Source organism: Glossina fuscipes, unplaced genomic scaffold (assembly GCF_014805625.2).
Source record: "Glossina fuscipes isolate IAEA_lab_2018 unplaced genomic scaffold, Yale_Gfus_2 61185, whole genome shotgun sequence".
Lineage (NCBI taxonomy): Eukaryota > Metazoa > Arthropoda > Insecta > Diptera > Glossinidae > Glossina > Glossina fuscipes.
The window spans coordinates 25,182-42,526 of NW_024003416.1; the positions used below are offsets into that span (position 1 = coordinate 25,182).

The window sequence follows — 17,345 nt, forward strand, 5'->3', positions numbered from 1 at the left end:
TATTATTGTTACTATTATTATTATTAAAATCTAAATAAAACGGGAACCCAAAAATGTGTAATGCGTATTAGTTATTAATTATTGTTATTAGGAATAACAATGGGTATATTGTCTGGGAGGTAATCTGATGTGTGAAATTTATGAGGATTATTTTTAATAATATCACATATATTATCATCACATTCTAATTCGAATAAGTCTGTATCAATAAACATGGTTTTCATTCTTTGTCTCTGGTTAAGTAAAACGTTGTAATAAATATCGTACATCAACCACTTAGAGAGTTCTAGCACAGTTATCCCGCACATAATGGTTCGTCGTGCATTATTTCCATTTTACTTAATTGAATACCATGCAAATCATTATCAAATATTTCAATACCCTTAAAGCTAGCTTTCGCTATGAGAGCTCTATGGCCCTCAGAATTTTTTCTCTTTTTATAATTAGTCACTAACCAAACGTCCCGACCTTTTTCAACGTTTTCTGTGATTTTACCATAAACAGCGTTATTCATGAATTTATAGAAGTTGTTCTCGAACTCATTTTTGGCAACTTTTGTTCTGTTGGTGCTTAAAATAACATGCGACTCTAACCAAGCTTTAATTAAATTTTTGTCTTTTTCATTCATTTTAACTGCGACCTTTGTTGCGAGCAGAAGAGCAGATTTAAGTGAATCTTATAATTCGTTCTATGGATTAAATCTGGTATGAGTTTTTTATACTTTCCAGTAGGAGGAATTTTGTTATTTGCACAGAAAGGCAGTCCTTTTTATAGGAAATGTAAGCAATACCTTCATCAATATCAATGAAGTATATGTGAAAACCTTTTACTTCACTTTCGCTTAAAAATTAGAAGTTTGCATGTGGAAATTTTTGAGACTTGGCCCAAATTGTTTGCATCCATTAAGGCGAAATAACTTTCAGCCTTGCTTTTGTAATAATTTCGACAGACTCGGACAACTTTTGGATACACTGAGTAATGCCACCTCGAATATTAGTTTTTAAAAACGTATGAATTTCAGGATCGGGAAATATTTTTAATTCAACTTTAGTGTCTTTCAGCATGGCATCCAAAAAGAGAAATGATGCTGTGACATAATTGCATGGACTACCTTATGTATTTCTAAGCATAAGATTCTGATATTCCCGAAAACATCGGTTAGTATCAATACATAGCTTTGGAGGTATAGAACCATGTAATTTTTAAGGGTTTGATCCTTGAATGCATCCCAGACCCTCGGTGCGAAATTGTAGTCAGCCACACTACATTCGCGAATAATTGTGGAAGCGCTCTTGGCTTGCTAAAATTAGATCATCAAACTTCTTGATATTGCTTACATAATCGTACGGGAAGACACCATTGCGACTCATTAACGCAAATTTTTCAGGATTCCTAAACGCTTTCCTTAAAACTTTAAACTGGCTGGGCTGCAAGTATTTGACCAATTTCTCTAAGTTTAAAAATCGATTTGAATCCAAGAAAATCATTAAATATTTGCTTTGATTACCCTCCATTACTCTTCGTAATTGATATATACAGCTCTTTGTTACAAGGTATAATCAAGAAATTAGTCCCTAACTCTGTGATAAATAGATGAATATCGTACCTACTTAAATTGTGAAAGATAATAGGAAAGTAGGGTAGCTTAAATTGAAATAATTTCCTACATTCCCTATGGATGAACCCCACAAACTACCTTGTAGAATAACTATGTTGAATTGTCCTCGTCCCCACGCTCCTATTAAGAACTTCTATGGGCTTAGGCACAGCCTCTATGTCAGCAAGTACAAAACTGTCCTGATGTATAGCTTCGCGTGTATAATGTTTTTACCAACCTCTGCATGCTGGTAATAAGACAATACTGACACTAGTTGGTCATTTCGTTGTATACAATTAGCAAGTTTATATGCAAACTTTTGGGTTCGTTTGTCGTTTTTATGCTGATGTCTGTCACGGTACTAGCCTCTCTGTTGCCGGTAGAGCGCATTTGTTAACGGGGTTTGGCTCTCTGAGCCTCATGACAAAGAATGCAAAAAAGTCTCGTCGGTTGTCTATCGTCCGTCTGTCCACCGTGAGTCCGTCTGTAACCGTCCGACGTCCTCCCTACGGTGCCATCACATGCACACTCCCTCACCTGACCTCAGCCACAGCGGTGGCAGTTTGAACTCAGCCACACATCGGGGCTCCTCCGTAAATAGGGGACAAGAAAAAGAACAAAAAGGAAATAAATGAATTAAAATACCTGACCGTGAATCTGTATGTTGCTAGTGTCTGCGGTGGTGGCTGCTTACATCATCTGGTTCCTTCTTCTTACACCCTCGCCCTCTTATTCACCCCTTTTCCTCTTCCTCTTCACTTCGTTGTGCTGCCACCTCTTTTTTTTGCGTAATTTAAAGCGTTTGTTCAATGAATTTTACTATGGATTACATTGACGATCAATGATGTACGTCATATTACTGGTGTTGTTATGGCCGATTGTGTTCGTTTCGTTCTAATTATTTAATTTTTTCTTCTTTACTTTAAAAAAACACAACTCCATTTGGTGAGATATAATTTCCAATTTATTTACACCAACTTTCTGGTTTTTATTTCTTCGGTATTGTAACCACTTCTTTTGTAAATTCTCTTCTTTTTAAATATTTCAATATTAACAACTCCTTCTTAATGTATATTATTTCGGAAAAGCTATTGTAATAAGAAGTGTATTTTATACAAAATTTCCATAATTTTATCTTATTTACATTCTCCTTAAGGTTTATTATTTCGCAAAAGTGTCAATGACGTTTAAAATTAATATATTCACACACGAATGCTATGCGCTTTGTTTGGTGACCGCGAGACGAAGAGAAACGGTAACTTTATCCACTTATGCTTTGGTTTCTCTTTCACGACTTGCTTCAGTTAAGAGACATTTTTCAATTTCTTTACATAATTTGTATACACTCATTCGTACATGCATTTTTATATTGCACACATGGAAATTTATCGAAAATAGCAATAATGATGATTTCCTCACATTTCTTTACTCGATGCAAGCAAACCAATTTTTTTTTTTTTTTTTTTAAGTTTTACAATTACTTTATCCCTGCCGACTTGTATTTCTTTAATAAAGTTCTAGTTAGTAACTTTTTTTTCCATTATTTTCAGACATTATTTTGCAAAACTGTAAGCTTTAAGCGCTATTTTACCTTCTTTACACGCGAACTTTAAAAAGATCTCTCACATTAGTTGCTGTTGGACTTTTGTCTTTTTTTTTTCTTTCTTTGCACTTGAAGGCTCAATTTTAAAAATAGTTTTATTTATCCGCTTTTAGACCAACCTCACGGACACGTCCGCACCTCAGCAGAAGCCAAGTAATTCTCCCCTCTATCTTCGAAACAAAACACAGACAGACTACTCATCCCTACTCAATTCTTCTCTTCTTCTTTCTGTTGCTCTCTATAGCGGCTTGCCGCTACTCTCGCAAAAGCAAGCAAAATCCCGCAAGATCATGCGATTTTGCCTATTCTTGTAAAAGCAAAAAAAAAAAAGGGAATACCGCAAAATCACATGATTTTGCCTGTTCTTGTAAAAGCAAAAGAAAGGAATACCGCAAAATCACATGATTTTGCCTATCTTAATGAAAGGGAAAAGAAGAAAAGACCAAAACAATTATATCCCGCAACATCATGCGATTTATAAACGGTACCACAAAATCACACGATTTTGCCTAACGGCATGCCGTTATTGCGATACTTGCGGTTGACACAGACCGACAGACACTCTACCCAAGGTTTTTTCGCGGCCGTTACATGTCTTTGTTATTCTGCTCAAACCGATTGATGTCGCAGTTAGTTATGGAGAATTTTCAGACAGAAAAATCAGTTCGAATGTTTCGAAACTTAATGACAATCTCGCGAATACTTCCAATTTTATAATAGCTCGTGTGAGCTAATCTGAGTAATTCTTCTCCCAACGATTTGTCGAACTTGTAAGCGATAGCCGCTAATACGCACCATTTAAAACAGAAGGCAAAAGCATTTTTCACATTAATTGTAGTCATATACTAACTGGCAAGGGTACATATGAACACAGGGATGGACTCCAACTTGCAGCTGGTTAATTCGCCAAATTTAAATTCTCCTATCGCCTAACCGGTATTTCGTTCCTGGTATTCTTTGCGCTGCTTTTTTAAGCTCGATAAAAGACTCGTCAGTCATATCGTCAACTTCACTGCTTTTCCTTGCAGCAACGAATTTCCTTGACAAACGTTTCACTCTTAGCACCATTTCTGCTTCCAATTCCTTCACGTAGTCTCCAAAAAGACTTAAACTGAACTTTACGCAGCTAAATTTATCTAAATTGGTTTAAATTTGCATATATCTACGAATGTCATCTAAAAATTTGTCGATTGATACTTCGTCCCTCACGTTGCTGACAATTTTGTATTGAATCAAATTTACCGTTGTCGATGGAGATGTGAGGAATACATTTTCTTTTAACAGCAAAGCTGCGTTCTCCTTGTCGTTACTAATACTGAAAAGGGTTTTGTATTTTGTTTTCATCATGGAAAACTTCGCGTAATACACCTCACTGGAACACAGCCTGCTACGAACTCTTCACATAGATGCGTATGGAAGAACTCGTGTTCAGTCACAATCACATCACAGAAATAGCACCTTGTTCGCCTTTTTCCTTAGTTCAAGGAATCAGCTTGCTGCAAACCTAGCTGACAGGCTCCTCCAAATTCCAAGCAATAATGGTTCAGTAAATTCTCAGCTGTCTTGTCGCAAAAGCTACATTTATATTTTTTCATTTTTTTATTTTAAATATATTCTATATATAATTTTTTTTTCACACTGATCGATTTGGTGGTTTGATTATTTTTAGAAATAACTTAAGAGAACATTCTGCTTATATATAATACAAATGTTGGCGAACTTGCCTTCAAGCGTAATCCGTAAAATTCTTTCTACCTTTTATTGCCCGGTTTTTGCTGATAAATGCTTTTAAATATGTTCCTAAAGTAATAAATAAAATAAAATTTCGCCTTTTTGTCGTTTATAATGCACCATAACAGTAATTCTTTTTCCACTTTCAGTGAAGTATTTATCCGAATGGAAATACTGATAATAAAAATACAAGTGAGGAAGGCTCATTAGACGCTTGAGTGTTTGCAATATGGTGAAATATTCACACCACCCAGAGTGTGCTTTATTTCTTTTTCCTGGAAATTTGTCTATGCATTTCTATACGTTCGAGTTTAATTGACAAGAATGTCGTTGCATCTGCGCACGTCGAGTTTAAGATGCTCTCAGCGATCAAAAAATCGGACCTGAGAATTACAAAGATTGTTGAACTTAGAGCAATTCTCTGGGACACTCCATCTTGAGCGTTATAAATATTGAATTTGTCAATTTTAACTTTAACATAGAAACATCTGTCTTGCAAATAGGATTTAAGCAATGAATACACAGGAGTTGGAAAGCATTTTTTAATCTTGAAAAGCAGCCCATCATGCCACACTCTATCAAGCCCAATAACTTTGTGCTCCCAATGGCTTCTCTGATATGCGAAACAAAGCGATAGCATTGGTTAATAATACCATGTTTATTCCTGAAAGCGAACTGGTGGTTAGAAATAATAACTGTCGGCCTTATAACTGGGAGCAGTTTTCGTACACATATTTTCTGCAATATTTTGAAAAAACTAAATAATAAGCTAATTAATTGGTCTGTACGATCTTGTATCATTTCCTAACTTGTTAGATTTAGCCACCACAATAATTTCTGCACATTTCTATTCGGTTGGAAAATGACCCAATTTTAACTTACTATTAATAAATAATTGTGAGGTGATGAGAACATTAGATGGTAAAGTTTTAATAATATTCCCCTTATGCAACCACAACCAGGGGCTTTCTTAAAGTTTTTTTTGCTCACTTCTCCTGTGAGTTAAGCAACCGATACATGTCTGGAATGCCAATCGCATAAAACGTAGGGTATCTATAATGTCTAATATTTCTTCTGCACTCTATAAAGGTTATTAAGATGAAAATTTTCTTGTAGGGATTGAGCAAAATGTTAGGCTTAGTTTTTATCAGCTCTGCATTAATTTCTGGATCTTTCCCTTAAAGGAAAGATCCGCCTGATCGGTCATGTAAGACATTTAGTAACTCTCCATCCGGAATGTTCATCAAACATGCCTGAATTGATGTTGATTAAAAAATTGTTTATTCATTCAGTTTTTATGTCGAGTCGACGTGAGCGCAAATCCTTTGTAGCTTCTTTTACCTAGAAGATTCCTGTTGTTACTATTATCTTCTTAACTTTCCTAGTTTCTAATTATTTGCCTTATTTCAAGCCCACCTACAGCTAATTTCAATATCTAGGCTCATATAGATTTCTGGGACCAGATATAAAATCAGCTGGAGGAGTAAGATTTGTAACATCTTCTACCGCGTCATCAGATTTGAGCTCAAATTAAGTTCTAAATTGTTGTCGATCCAAACTCTAAAAGTCGCATTGTCAATTTTACGATTGATGACATATTTCATGGAGAGATTATGTCGAACTTAATAAGAAATGGAAAGTGATCAGATTTAAAGTCATCATTGTCGTAAAGATGAAGCAAATTAGCGGGAATGCCAGAGGCCGGATTCGGGATACTAAAAATTTTCCTCATATCAGATCAGATATCAGGTCAGTACGTGAGTCTTCCAGTGGACGAAACAGAATAGTTATAATTTGTAGAACTTCCTTGTTTTCAAATTTATTAGACTATATAGATTTTTGGTGTTAAACTCACATCCAAGAATAAATTTTGAACCCAATTGCCTGAGGAAGCCATCGTAAGTATTAGATTTTAATGAAAACCGGAGAGGAAAATAAACTAAGTAAATTGAAATATCAGGACCAGGTATACAGTATCCATACAGTGATTCGGTGAGTTATCATCATAGGCTAGAGTCTAACAGCGTCATCATATTTATAAAAGCGTTTCTCAAATTGCTTTTTAATCAAATCCCCCAATTTTGAAAAAGATTAGTATTTTTCAACATATCAGCGTATTAATAATTAAGAAGATTATTATTGCCATTATTCATACTATCACAAGGTACAGCTGAGAGTCGTATATTAAACAAAGTGACGTGATTTCAACCTAAAATGAGCAGCTCTATGTGCATTGCATAAAAATTAATATTCTATTTACAATATTTATGCATGTTAAGTAACCCCATTTCAACTAACCTGTTAATAATTTGCCCTTTCTATTTAATTTCTAGATCAAACTAGGGAAATGTGTTCAAAAAAGCGAAAAAAACAAAAACTGAATGTACGCAATCAGATGCAATATTAATAAAAAGTTTGTTTTGTTAAGAAAACAAACTAAATATATTAAATGTTAAGGAGACACATAAAACGTAAATTGGCCATAAGCTCCTTATAAAAAATGTGCTCCAATTATAAATACTTTAGAAGACAAGAAATTCAAGCAGAAATAAATGAAAAGAATTTAATAGCCGCGGGAAATACGATACGAAACCGCAGATGGTCAAGGATTAACGGTAATACAAATAGACACAGCAACGTTGTTAATAACGCTTTAAAAACTCATTACAAAATCAAAAATGAATCCTTACAAGCAAGCCAACATCATCAAAGCTTTAACCAAACCCGAAGCGCGTCATTATCCACGTCATCAACTATTCAATTTAACGACCACAAATGCAATAACAGATTATTTAAATGCACAAAATCTATTCAATCATATAAGTCATTGTTGAAGAAATGGCGTCCTGCTGACAACGCCATACGACGAAGTGCCAGTAGCAGAAGCTGTCAAACTAAAAAGAGATCCCTGATGTACTCAACAAAAACCATATCCTCTGTCAACACAAAACACGTTGTAGCATCAAATAAAAAGAGGTTTCACAAATTTATATTAAAGCAATTCCGAAAAAATTCGTCCAGCGACTTGCAGATCAGTACCCTACTTTCAAAAGACACTTCTGTTCTACCGACCTCTCTTCGACTATTTGGACGTTCCATGTTAGAGTTCTACAGGAGTAGTTCTTTTTTCATAGTAGCTCTAATAATATGCCTTATTTTGCACAGCAGCTGCGCTACTACTTCTCAAACCACATTACCATCAAAACCAACTTCATCCGTGATGCCATCTGATACATTCGTTGTTTCCCAAGTTGCAAATAGCAGCAGTACGCGTCTTCAAGGATTAACTTTGGCACTTGGAATAGCGGAAAACTCGTTTTACACCAACCACACGACTATTATACCGTTAGTAAGTACTGGTGATCAGCTCCACTCATTGATACCTAAAGAACTCACTTGGGAAATTGGTTCTCAAGACAACAATGAAAACGTCATAAGTTACATTAATCGTCACAATATACTGAATCATCGCCAACATGGTCAGCATCAACAGATAAGTACGAAGCAAAGAAGAACTGAGAATGAGTCTAAAAATAACATAAATGATGAAACAATAGCTTACAACCAACGCAAAGAAAGCTACAATAACAGTCCTCAATCAGACAACTTTACAAGTGCTAGTAGCTGTTATTCGTGCCAAATGCGAGAAAGAGCCAAGTTGGACAACTTAGAATCAATTAAGCGACACATTTTGATGCGTCTGCATATGTCACAACTTCCAAACATAACTGATCCTCCTGTAGTGCCGCAAATTATATTGGAAAATTTTTATAAAAGCTTTCATACATCGAAAACATCCACCCCCACAACGTACAATATGCGATATCCTGCTCACCAGGATCACAGCATAGGTTACAAACCGTCAGCATCAGTGAAAAGCAATTACGATGAAGATGGAAATAATCATGGTGAAGGCGACGAACCGATAAACTTTGACAATAAAATGCAAGGTGATAGTCCCCAGCGACTCTATAATATTTTCAATTATAACAGTGAAGAAGAAAGTTACGATGAATTCTACTCCCATCTCCACAGTATCTTCATTTTCCCCACAAGTAAGGCTTTTGTTATTTTAGTCCCTCTCCTTCAAACATTAAGATATACAGTGATTTCCACTTAGTCTATTCTGAGATAAGCTCTATTGTTTCGTTCCCTAATGACACATCATGTACGTCCGATGAATTTTTGTCTTGACAAATGTTTACTTACAATCGCATTGTGTTTATTTTTTATAAAATTTTTTTCTCTTTCTCAACAGTTACCCGACTCCGTCATAATCACAAACCGGAAGTTTTGAACTTTAATTTACATTGCGATGCCTCTAACATTGGACGTGCCTTCTTGCACGTGTACATACGAGGCCATAACTGGATGCGCGAGCGTCATCCGGAACTTTTGGAATACAAACATTCGGATGGTAGAACTGAACAACGACGTGAAGTCATTATAAGTGTTCATCGCGCATTAAGACGTCCAAATTCCGTCAATTACACCCACACGGTCAAATTAATTGAAGTAAAGTGCAAAATACCAATGGGTTTTGGACAATGGACTGAAATTGAAATGAAGCAACTATCTATGTATTGGTCCGCAAATGGCAACGCTACACAGAGTCTAATTATCAATGGAAATGAATCTTGGATGCGTCCTTTTATTGTTACTGATAGTAAGACCAGTAACAGAGCACTGGTAAGTGTTGGATTTAATCAAGTAAGATTTAACTGTTATTAATTTAATTATAAAAAGTTACATTAAAAGGACGACATGTACTTCTTACATTACGTAACAATAAAACAGGAGTTTAACAACTCTGCGCTCGTGCTGTGGTCGTATCTTTTACTTTGGGTGTAGGAATTGTGTTATTCGTTTTTTATTTTATTGCTTTACACGGTTTTAAAGCCCAAATAATTATAAAAGTGCTTAATTTTATTGAAATGTATTGAAGTTTATTTGTAATTTATATATATCATATTGTTCTATGTGCTGATATCATTTTGGTTTTCACAATCAACGCTTGGTGCTCTCGTCAAAAATCGTCTTTCTTTTGGCATCCAAAAATCTGCCTTGGTTTGTGGGATGTACAGTTTTTCTCTCTTCTTACTCTGTTTTTATTAGTGTGACGTCTGAGCGACTCATTAGTTAGTGGCTTCACGAGCGTTATTCTTAAGCGAAATGTGCAGGTGTTACTGTCGACGTTGCAGACGCAGTCCTAGATGCTTCAAAAAGATTACGTTGGTCACGTCCCGACTGTAGGAAGCAAGGCATTGACTTTTATAAGCGTTCCACGGAGACAATGGTTTTTCTGAATTAAGTAAAAAGCTCGTGACATTGTGGGGAGAATTCGAAAAAATTAGAACAGAGATTAAAAAATTAGAACCATGATCGCTACTTCCTCCAGTTCTTAAAAGACCAGCTTGTAGTGTAGTGTGCAGCACTTCCTCAGTGATTAAACTCAGTCTTACCTTTACATACCCTGACAATGTTAGACGGTTTTCTTCCTTCTCTTTGGAATCGCAATCATATCAGTTTCAAGTTGACTTAAATGATTTAGTTATATGGTGCTCGTTAAATTTTATGAAATTAAAACACAAAATTTAGAAAACGTAGATTCGCTCATCGATTTAGGTTCTGCTCGATTTAAGACTACGTTTTAATTTGAACATTGAGGTCTCTTTAAGTAAAGCTAGGTCCGCGCTTGGTTTCATTAAAAGGTGGTCCAAAGAGCTTAAAGAGCCTTAAGTTACATGGCTATTGATGCGCTTAGTTCGACACATACTTAAGTAAGCTTCTGTTGTGCGTTCGCCTTTTTTTAGATGTTATGTGGATTCATTTGAGTCCGTTCAAAACAATTCTGCTTGCCTTTAGGACCTTGGCTTGGAACCCTTATCGTATCTTTCTGCCTCCTAGTGAACATCGATTGTTTATGTTACCCTTACCATCACTTGTGGTGATATCGGCACGCCCACATTACTTGGTGAGATAAACTGTATTGCACCTAATGGGTTCTTTAGAAACTTTATATTCATTAAGCGAAGTCAATGTAAATATAATTATGAGCTGTTCAGCCCGTTTGGAGTTGTTTGCAGAAGCTTAAATGATGTCTATAACTTAATCTCGACATCGGACTCTTTAACGTCTATCTGAATAACTTTCCTTAATACTTCGCCTATGTCGTACTTAAACTTGCTTGCAATCTTAACATCTGATTATGATTTGAAAATTTATGGGTGTTGTTCACTGTATTGGTTGCCAAGCTTTTGTATGTTTGGAATGGCTTAAGTGTTCACTCGCAACTTTCTTTCTTATTCTTTCTTATTTATACACAAATTATTATTTCATTATTATTTTTTTCCGTTCTTTCTTTACTTCGTCTTATATACTTTATACTTTCTAATAATAATTAGAATAAGCGTTACTTCAAAGCGTCAATTGAATTCGGCTGTTAATTTATTTTAGCTGACTTTCATGTGTAAATAAACAAACAACCAAAAAAATGACATTGAATACTTGGTCGCCCGTGTTATAAGTGCGTTCCATATATATCCGTTCCATATAATCAAACTTGAAAATAAAGATGTGATATTTAAGAATTTTTTTTTTGAAATTCTATCTGAACTAAAGTTGGCTTCAGTTAAAATGCCCCGCCACACCCAAAGCCAATCAGGTCAGTCGTGCATCCATTTCTAGAGCAAGGAAATTAATAGGTAGCGAACAGAGATGCACGGACCCTATTGAGAAAGAGATCGCGATTTGATTATCCAATGAATTCTAATCTTTCTTCCGGTGACTGTGCGATAAAAAATTTTGTGCAGTAGTCTGCTGGAATTTGCTGAAGTTTGGAAAAACATGCGGCTGACAATCACAATAGAAGTTATTCGATGATTTCAAAAGTAATTTTTTGCAATCTTACGGAATATCTTTTACACAACCTTTACTTTTTGGAGCAGATTGTCAAATTAAAGCAGTCTGACTTTTACGCATTGTGTACTCACACCAATTAATTATGTACAATGTTGTCATCGCAGCCAAAAACAGACATAGTCTTTGGACTCATTACACATCAGCCAAAACCTCAAAGTCTAAGAGCGACCCTTCTGTGGGGAGTTTAACTCTTTACTCTTTGCTAGAGAAGAGCTAATTAGCGCAAAGAAGATGAGACTGCCAAGTACCTTAGAACTGTCCGCACAAAATACAATCAACCGAGTAAATTGTTAATTTCTACATCTCCAAGTTGTTTGAAATGTTAATAACGAAGGATCATGAATATTCAGCACCGCAGGAGGAAGCTTCTTCAAAACGCTTGCAACACCCAGAAAGAAACTTCACAGACTCCAAAAATTATATATATTCTTGATCAACATCAAATGTTAACAAATAATTCTGTATCTTTCATTAGTTATAAAGGCTGCAGATATCTTTTGTTTTTTTAACTGATAACGCGCTATAAATTCAACCCAATCCATCGTATCATTTTTACAACGATCATTTTTTAGAATTCGGCCTTCTAATATCAAGCAAAATTTTTACATGAACAACATAAAAAACAGCAAAAAAAAAATTAATTAAGTTACTTCTTCGGGCGCACATTGCATGCCCCTGTACATACCACGTGTACATACCATAGAAACATACGCGTATATTCATTTTTTCAAAATGCGGAACCCACAAAGAAACTTCAGTAGATCCTAAATAATGTAAACATTTTTGATCAGCATCAAAAACTCAGTCGATTTAAGCATTGCCGTTTGTCATTCTAGTAATATCTCTGATAAAAATTCTCCTGGTTACAGAAATAAAGTTATCGTTAACAATTATAGCACAAAAATTGGAAATTGTTGTGAGCAGGTTGGTAGTAAAAATGGGTGAAATCGGTGGAATAACACGCCCGCAGTGCAACGTAAAGTAAGACCTTGGGTTTTTTTAAAAAAAAAGGGGTTTTTGTTCCTTACTACAACAATAAATGTTTCCATATTCAGCTTTAACATAAGTTTAGTGGGTGTAAAAGATTTGTCCGCAGAGGAAAAAATGTCATTTACGCGCAGCGCTGGACTGAAAGATATTGGGCCACAGCCCTTTGAGACCTGACCTGGACTTGTGGACCGATAAAAGTGCTGACTGTCGATTATTGGATAAGCCAATGGTTTTCTGTAAGGTAATTCGTTGAAACTAAGTCACTTCATTACCAAACTTCAATCGTTTCAACACCTGAAGTTCCTTAACCCAAAAATAAAATTGTTAAATAAAGTAAAACTAAAATTGTTGTTTAATTAACGACGATTAATGATAATTTAGTACAGAAGGATCAACCAAATACTAAATAAAATAAAACCTTATTTAACTTATGTGCAACTTTATTTAACTTATGTTCCAAATTATTCGCTTAGATTGCATAAAATTGCTATCACTAATGCAAGAACGCAGAATATCAAAATATAGTAGGGATAGACAATATTTCAGTACAGATTACATAACCTAATTACAACAAACGCTATTCGTATTTTAATGTAATCACATATATTTTATACCAATAGTCTAATATCTTCTGTTTATTCATTTCATGTAGCGGATTCACATTGAACTGATGACCAAGGCGCCAAAACGTAACAAACGCAGCGCCAGTTTGGATTGCCGTGAAGGGGACAATGAGGTACGCTGCTGTCGGTATCCGCTTCGCGTAAACTTCAAAGAGCTCAATTGGACATTTATAATGGCGCCTGGGTATTTCGACGCTTACTTTTGTAATGGTAACTGCAAAGCAGGCTACCTAGAGCAATACACGCACACACATTTAACGACTTTGTCCACGTCAGCAACACCGTGCTGTGCTCCCAGCAAAATGAGTCCGCTACCCTTGTTATATTTCACCGCTCACGAAGAGCTTCTAATGACTGTTATACCCAATATGTCAGTAGACAAGTGTAGTTGCTTTTAATGGAAATTTACTCGTGAGAGTAGTAGACAAGATAGTAAACAAAAGATTAAATACAGAATTTGCGCCAACTTTGCAGAAAATTTACTAAATTTACCAAATTTACCAAATTTTAAAAGAGAATATACTTTTATATCCATCACCAAAAAGGAGGTATATATCAATTTTACCACTTATTTCTGCATATCGCGCCGACGACTTTACAATGTATATGGTTTTCATCAGCATAATATTCGAAGTTGATCTTAAAAAACGGCCGAACATCTCATTGGACATTTCATTTTACAGGCAAGTCTAAATAAGAATTTAGGAAGTTCCGTCCATAATTCTCCCAAGCTTCTTTAACGACTGTGTACGTTCAGTTGTCGCAAGCAAATACTGATGCATTAAAGTACAATTTCACGCCGATAATCTCACATATACTTACTGTACTATAAATGGATTCATTTATAATGTAAATGAGCAATGAAATTTCATTTTCTATACCTGCCTTTATCATAAAAGAAAGAAAAAGCAGTGGATTTTGATACTTTTAATTTTCTGTGGGCACGGGTGTTTCTTTTTTCGATTTTTGCAAAATATACGTGGAAAATTTTATCATGTGTCTATTTTAGTTAGTTAGTTGGTAAAATATCCAGAAAGCAGAAGCAGTTTGCATTGTAAACATATAGTTTGCATTGTAAACATATTGTTTTATCAATTTGGGCTACTTAAAAATTTTTTTTTGCCAAGTTTGAAGGCGAAATTTTTATTTCCCCGGACAGGATAACGTTTATTACAGATAATACACAGATCTCCAAAAGGACAGGTGTACAGACGAACATGCTAGGGCAAGAAGCGTATTTATTGGGTTTTTGATGTTTGCCTTGTTATACATGTTTTGCCAAGGAGATAAAATTTGGCTATATTATAATGTTGTACTAAAGGATTTATAGAACATGCACGAAAATAGTTTTATACATTATAATTTGGAAATAATGAGCAAAAATCGTTCTTCTTCCTTTCGTAAACAGCGATGTTCTTAGCTTAACTGGTGCTGTGGGCAGTCATTCGACCGGTTTGGTTTACTTTCACTAACAATCTTGGCATGTAGCAGAAGTTTTGGAAATTCTTTAACGTTGATAGTTTAGAGGGACAGCCGGGCATGTTTAAGTCGATTGAGCTTTCGATTCTAATCAAGCATATACGAAATTTTTGATGTCTTTAAAGCTTTCTTTTGGGTTTAAGGGTTTGGCAAAATGTATATGCCCGCGTATACCTGTATTGTGTACAAAATTAATTTTTGGTAGTGAATACGTAATATGCGTTCGAAGAGGTATAGTTATTTTTTTCGATTGTGTACATATTTACTTAACGAAATATTTCAGTTAGACTCGACAAAAGTTGAACTCTAAAAAATGATAACTGTAAAAATTAAACGCATTTAAGTTGTGTCCAATGAATGACGGTTTGAATATTAAATGAATACTTATACATTAAATCTATTTAACAAATATATACTCTTTTTCAACCACTTAGAAAAGTTTATTTTTAACCAAAAATTTAAAACAAAACTTGCTTCAATCGCGACGTATTTTTAAGAATAATATAAAAACTCGTTTTCAGTTAAAAAAAATCTAAAGCCTGTAAACCAAATAAAAAATGTAGAATTAAGTGATGTCTAATGAATATTACGTATAGCTAAAATGACTTAAAATTACAGCTGTTGACAGTACCGAGATATAACAAAAGCGACCAAGTAAGATCGTTACAGTCAGGCAAGACTGTCGATTAAATACCCTATATCACATTGTCTAACACAATTCTATTCAATCTAATATAGTACAAGTTTAATCCTTACATAGAGCAGGACCCAATAATAGGCGTAGATTTTCCAAATTTTGCAGAGTTTATTTTTGTATGAAATCACAATAATATTATGATCAATTTCCATCACTTGTTAAAACTGAGGCTTTTCTGGTCTACAAAGGATCAATTTTTGTGAAAAGCTTTATTAGGGTACAATCCAAAAAATAAGCCGAGGTAGTTCAAATTGTGCACAGTTAATTTTTTTATTTTAATTTACTATTATGATATAGTTTTCGTCGCGAAGCTTTCAAAATTGAATCTTTTTGTCGTATGAACTTCAGTATTCGCTACATGAGATAGTGTTCAAAAATTGCTCTAGCTTGTCCAAAGCTACCGTACCAATCTAGAATTCTCAAATACTACTACTTAGCCACTTTTTTTGAGAAATTTTGAAATTTGCAATTTTTGTTAATATAACGGCTTTCCAGGATAGGGCGTTATATGGGGAGTGCTTGCAAAAGTGGACCGATCCGAACTATTTTCAATAGCAATAGTTCTTGAGTCAAAACTGTACCCAATTTTCTCGAAATATCCCAAAAATTGTGCTAAAGCTATGTACAAGAAGCAAACGACTTTGGTTCGGAATAAATTTCTATTGCTATATGAAATATTACTCTAGAAAGCATTTACATCAGACAATTGCTACATTTTCGGCAATTACAACAGTATATCAGTTTTTAAATATTATGATACAAAACAAGTATGCACATAAAAATATCGCTATTTTTATATTTAATTTTTATGGTGTGTTACTAAACGCATGTTTATGCAGGACTTATAGATGACATACGCTATAAAATGCTAAGTAAGATTTATTGAAAGCTTTCGTTTTTCGAGCTTGCTTCGTAAATCAAAAAAGGATAATACCAATTTCTGCCGAAATTTTTACGATTTCGCAATCTTCAACAGCAGACAGTTAGGACAAAGTCCAGTTTGAGTTTTATGCTGATCAAAATTATACGCTTTATATGGTCTTTGATGCGCTTTCTTGGAGCTTAGACTGCCGAGATTGCTTTGAGTTTTGTGCTGATCAATCATTATATACTTTGCAGCGTCTTCTACGCGTATCTTTGGGGTGACAAATAGCGGTGAGTATTCAAGCATTGGGTTTAAAATGAATCTATTTACTTAAATTAATTTTACATTACAAGATTCGTTTCCGCAGTAGGCATGTCAACTACGCGAATATTACAGGAATGTGGTTACGATGGAAGGTCTCTCTCGGGATTTGACCATATCAGTGACATCAAAATTACCTGCTACTACCCAGATTTAAACAAAATCGATTTACTAACTTGAAGTGACTGTTCCAGTGTATGAAAATGAAAAGAATGTTTCAAGTTTGTGGAAGAAAGCAAATATACTCTGTAATTTCTTACTAGTACGTTAAGAAAGCAATTTGCTTATTAAATTTTGATAAAATATGTAGTTATCTTAAGAGTGTTTTTCTTATTTGACTTTGCATTTCCCTTATTACTAACTCAACTAAAAAATGAATTGAAACCTATTGAAAAAATATTGGTGAATAAAGAGTAAAAATAAATTACTTGCATCGGTGGCAAAATTTGAGTTACTAATTAAGGCACCTGATACAAATATTAATTTACTACTATCGTGCACCATTGGTATTGATTATT

General features: G+C 34.7%; 1 protein-coding gene across 2 annotated transcripts; it reads left to right on the top strand.

Moving 5' to 3' along the window:
* Window positions 1-7,268: 7,268 nt before the first annotated feature.
* Window positions 7,269-17,080, top strand: LOC119643539. 2 transcript variants are annotated; one of them, XR_005248324.1, is made up of 5 exons: window positions 7,269-8,986; window positions 9,190-9,620; window positions 13,495-14,013; window positions 16,761-16,796; window positions 16,860-17,080. XR_005248324.1 is itself a non-coding variant. In XM_038042922.1 (3 exons), exons 1-3 carry the CDS (start codon window positions 7,432-7,434, stop codon window positions 13,861-13,863), a joined length of 2,355 nt encoding a protein of 784 aa, XP_037898850.1. In that variant the 5' UTR covers window positions 7,269-7,431; the 3' UTR covers window positions 13,864-14,186. The 2 variants fall into 2 exon arrangements, 1 of the variants encoding a protein (XP_037898850.1); XM_038042922.1 differs by lacking the exons at window positions 16,761-16,796; window positions 16,860-17,080 and having other exon boundaries at window positions 13,495-14,186.
* The last annotated feature ends 265 nt before the right edge of the window (window positions 17,081-17,345 follow it).

What these genes read in the sequence shown, in the direction of transcription:
- LOC119643539 (XM_038042922.1), top strand. Translation starts at nt 7,432, where the DNA reads ATGTGCTCCAATTATAAATACTTTAGAAGACAAGAAATTCAAGCAGAA. An exon ending in TATCTTCATTTTCCCCACAA is followed by an intron (nt 8,987 to 9,189) that starts GTAAGGCTTTTG and finishes CTTTCTCAACAG; the next exon opens with TTACCCGACTCCGTCATAAT. An exon ending in AGACCAGTAACAGAGCACTG is followed by an intron (nt 9,621 to 13,494) that starts GTAAGTGTTGGA and finishes CATTTCATGTAG; the next exon opens with CGGATTCACATTGAACTGAT.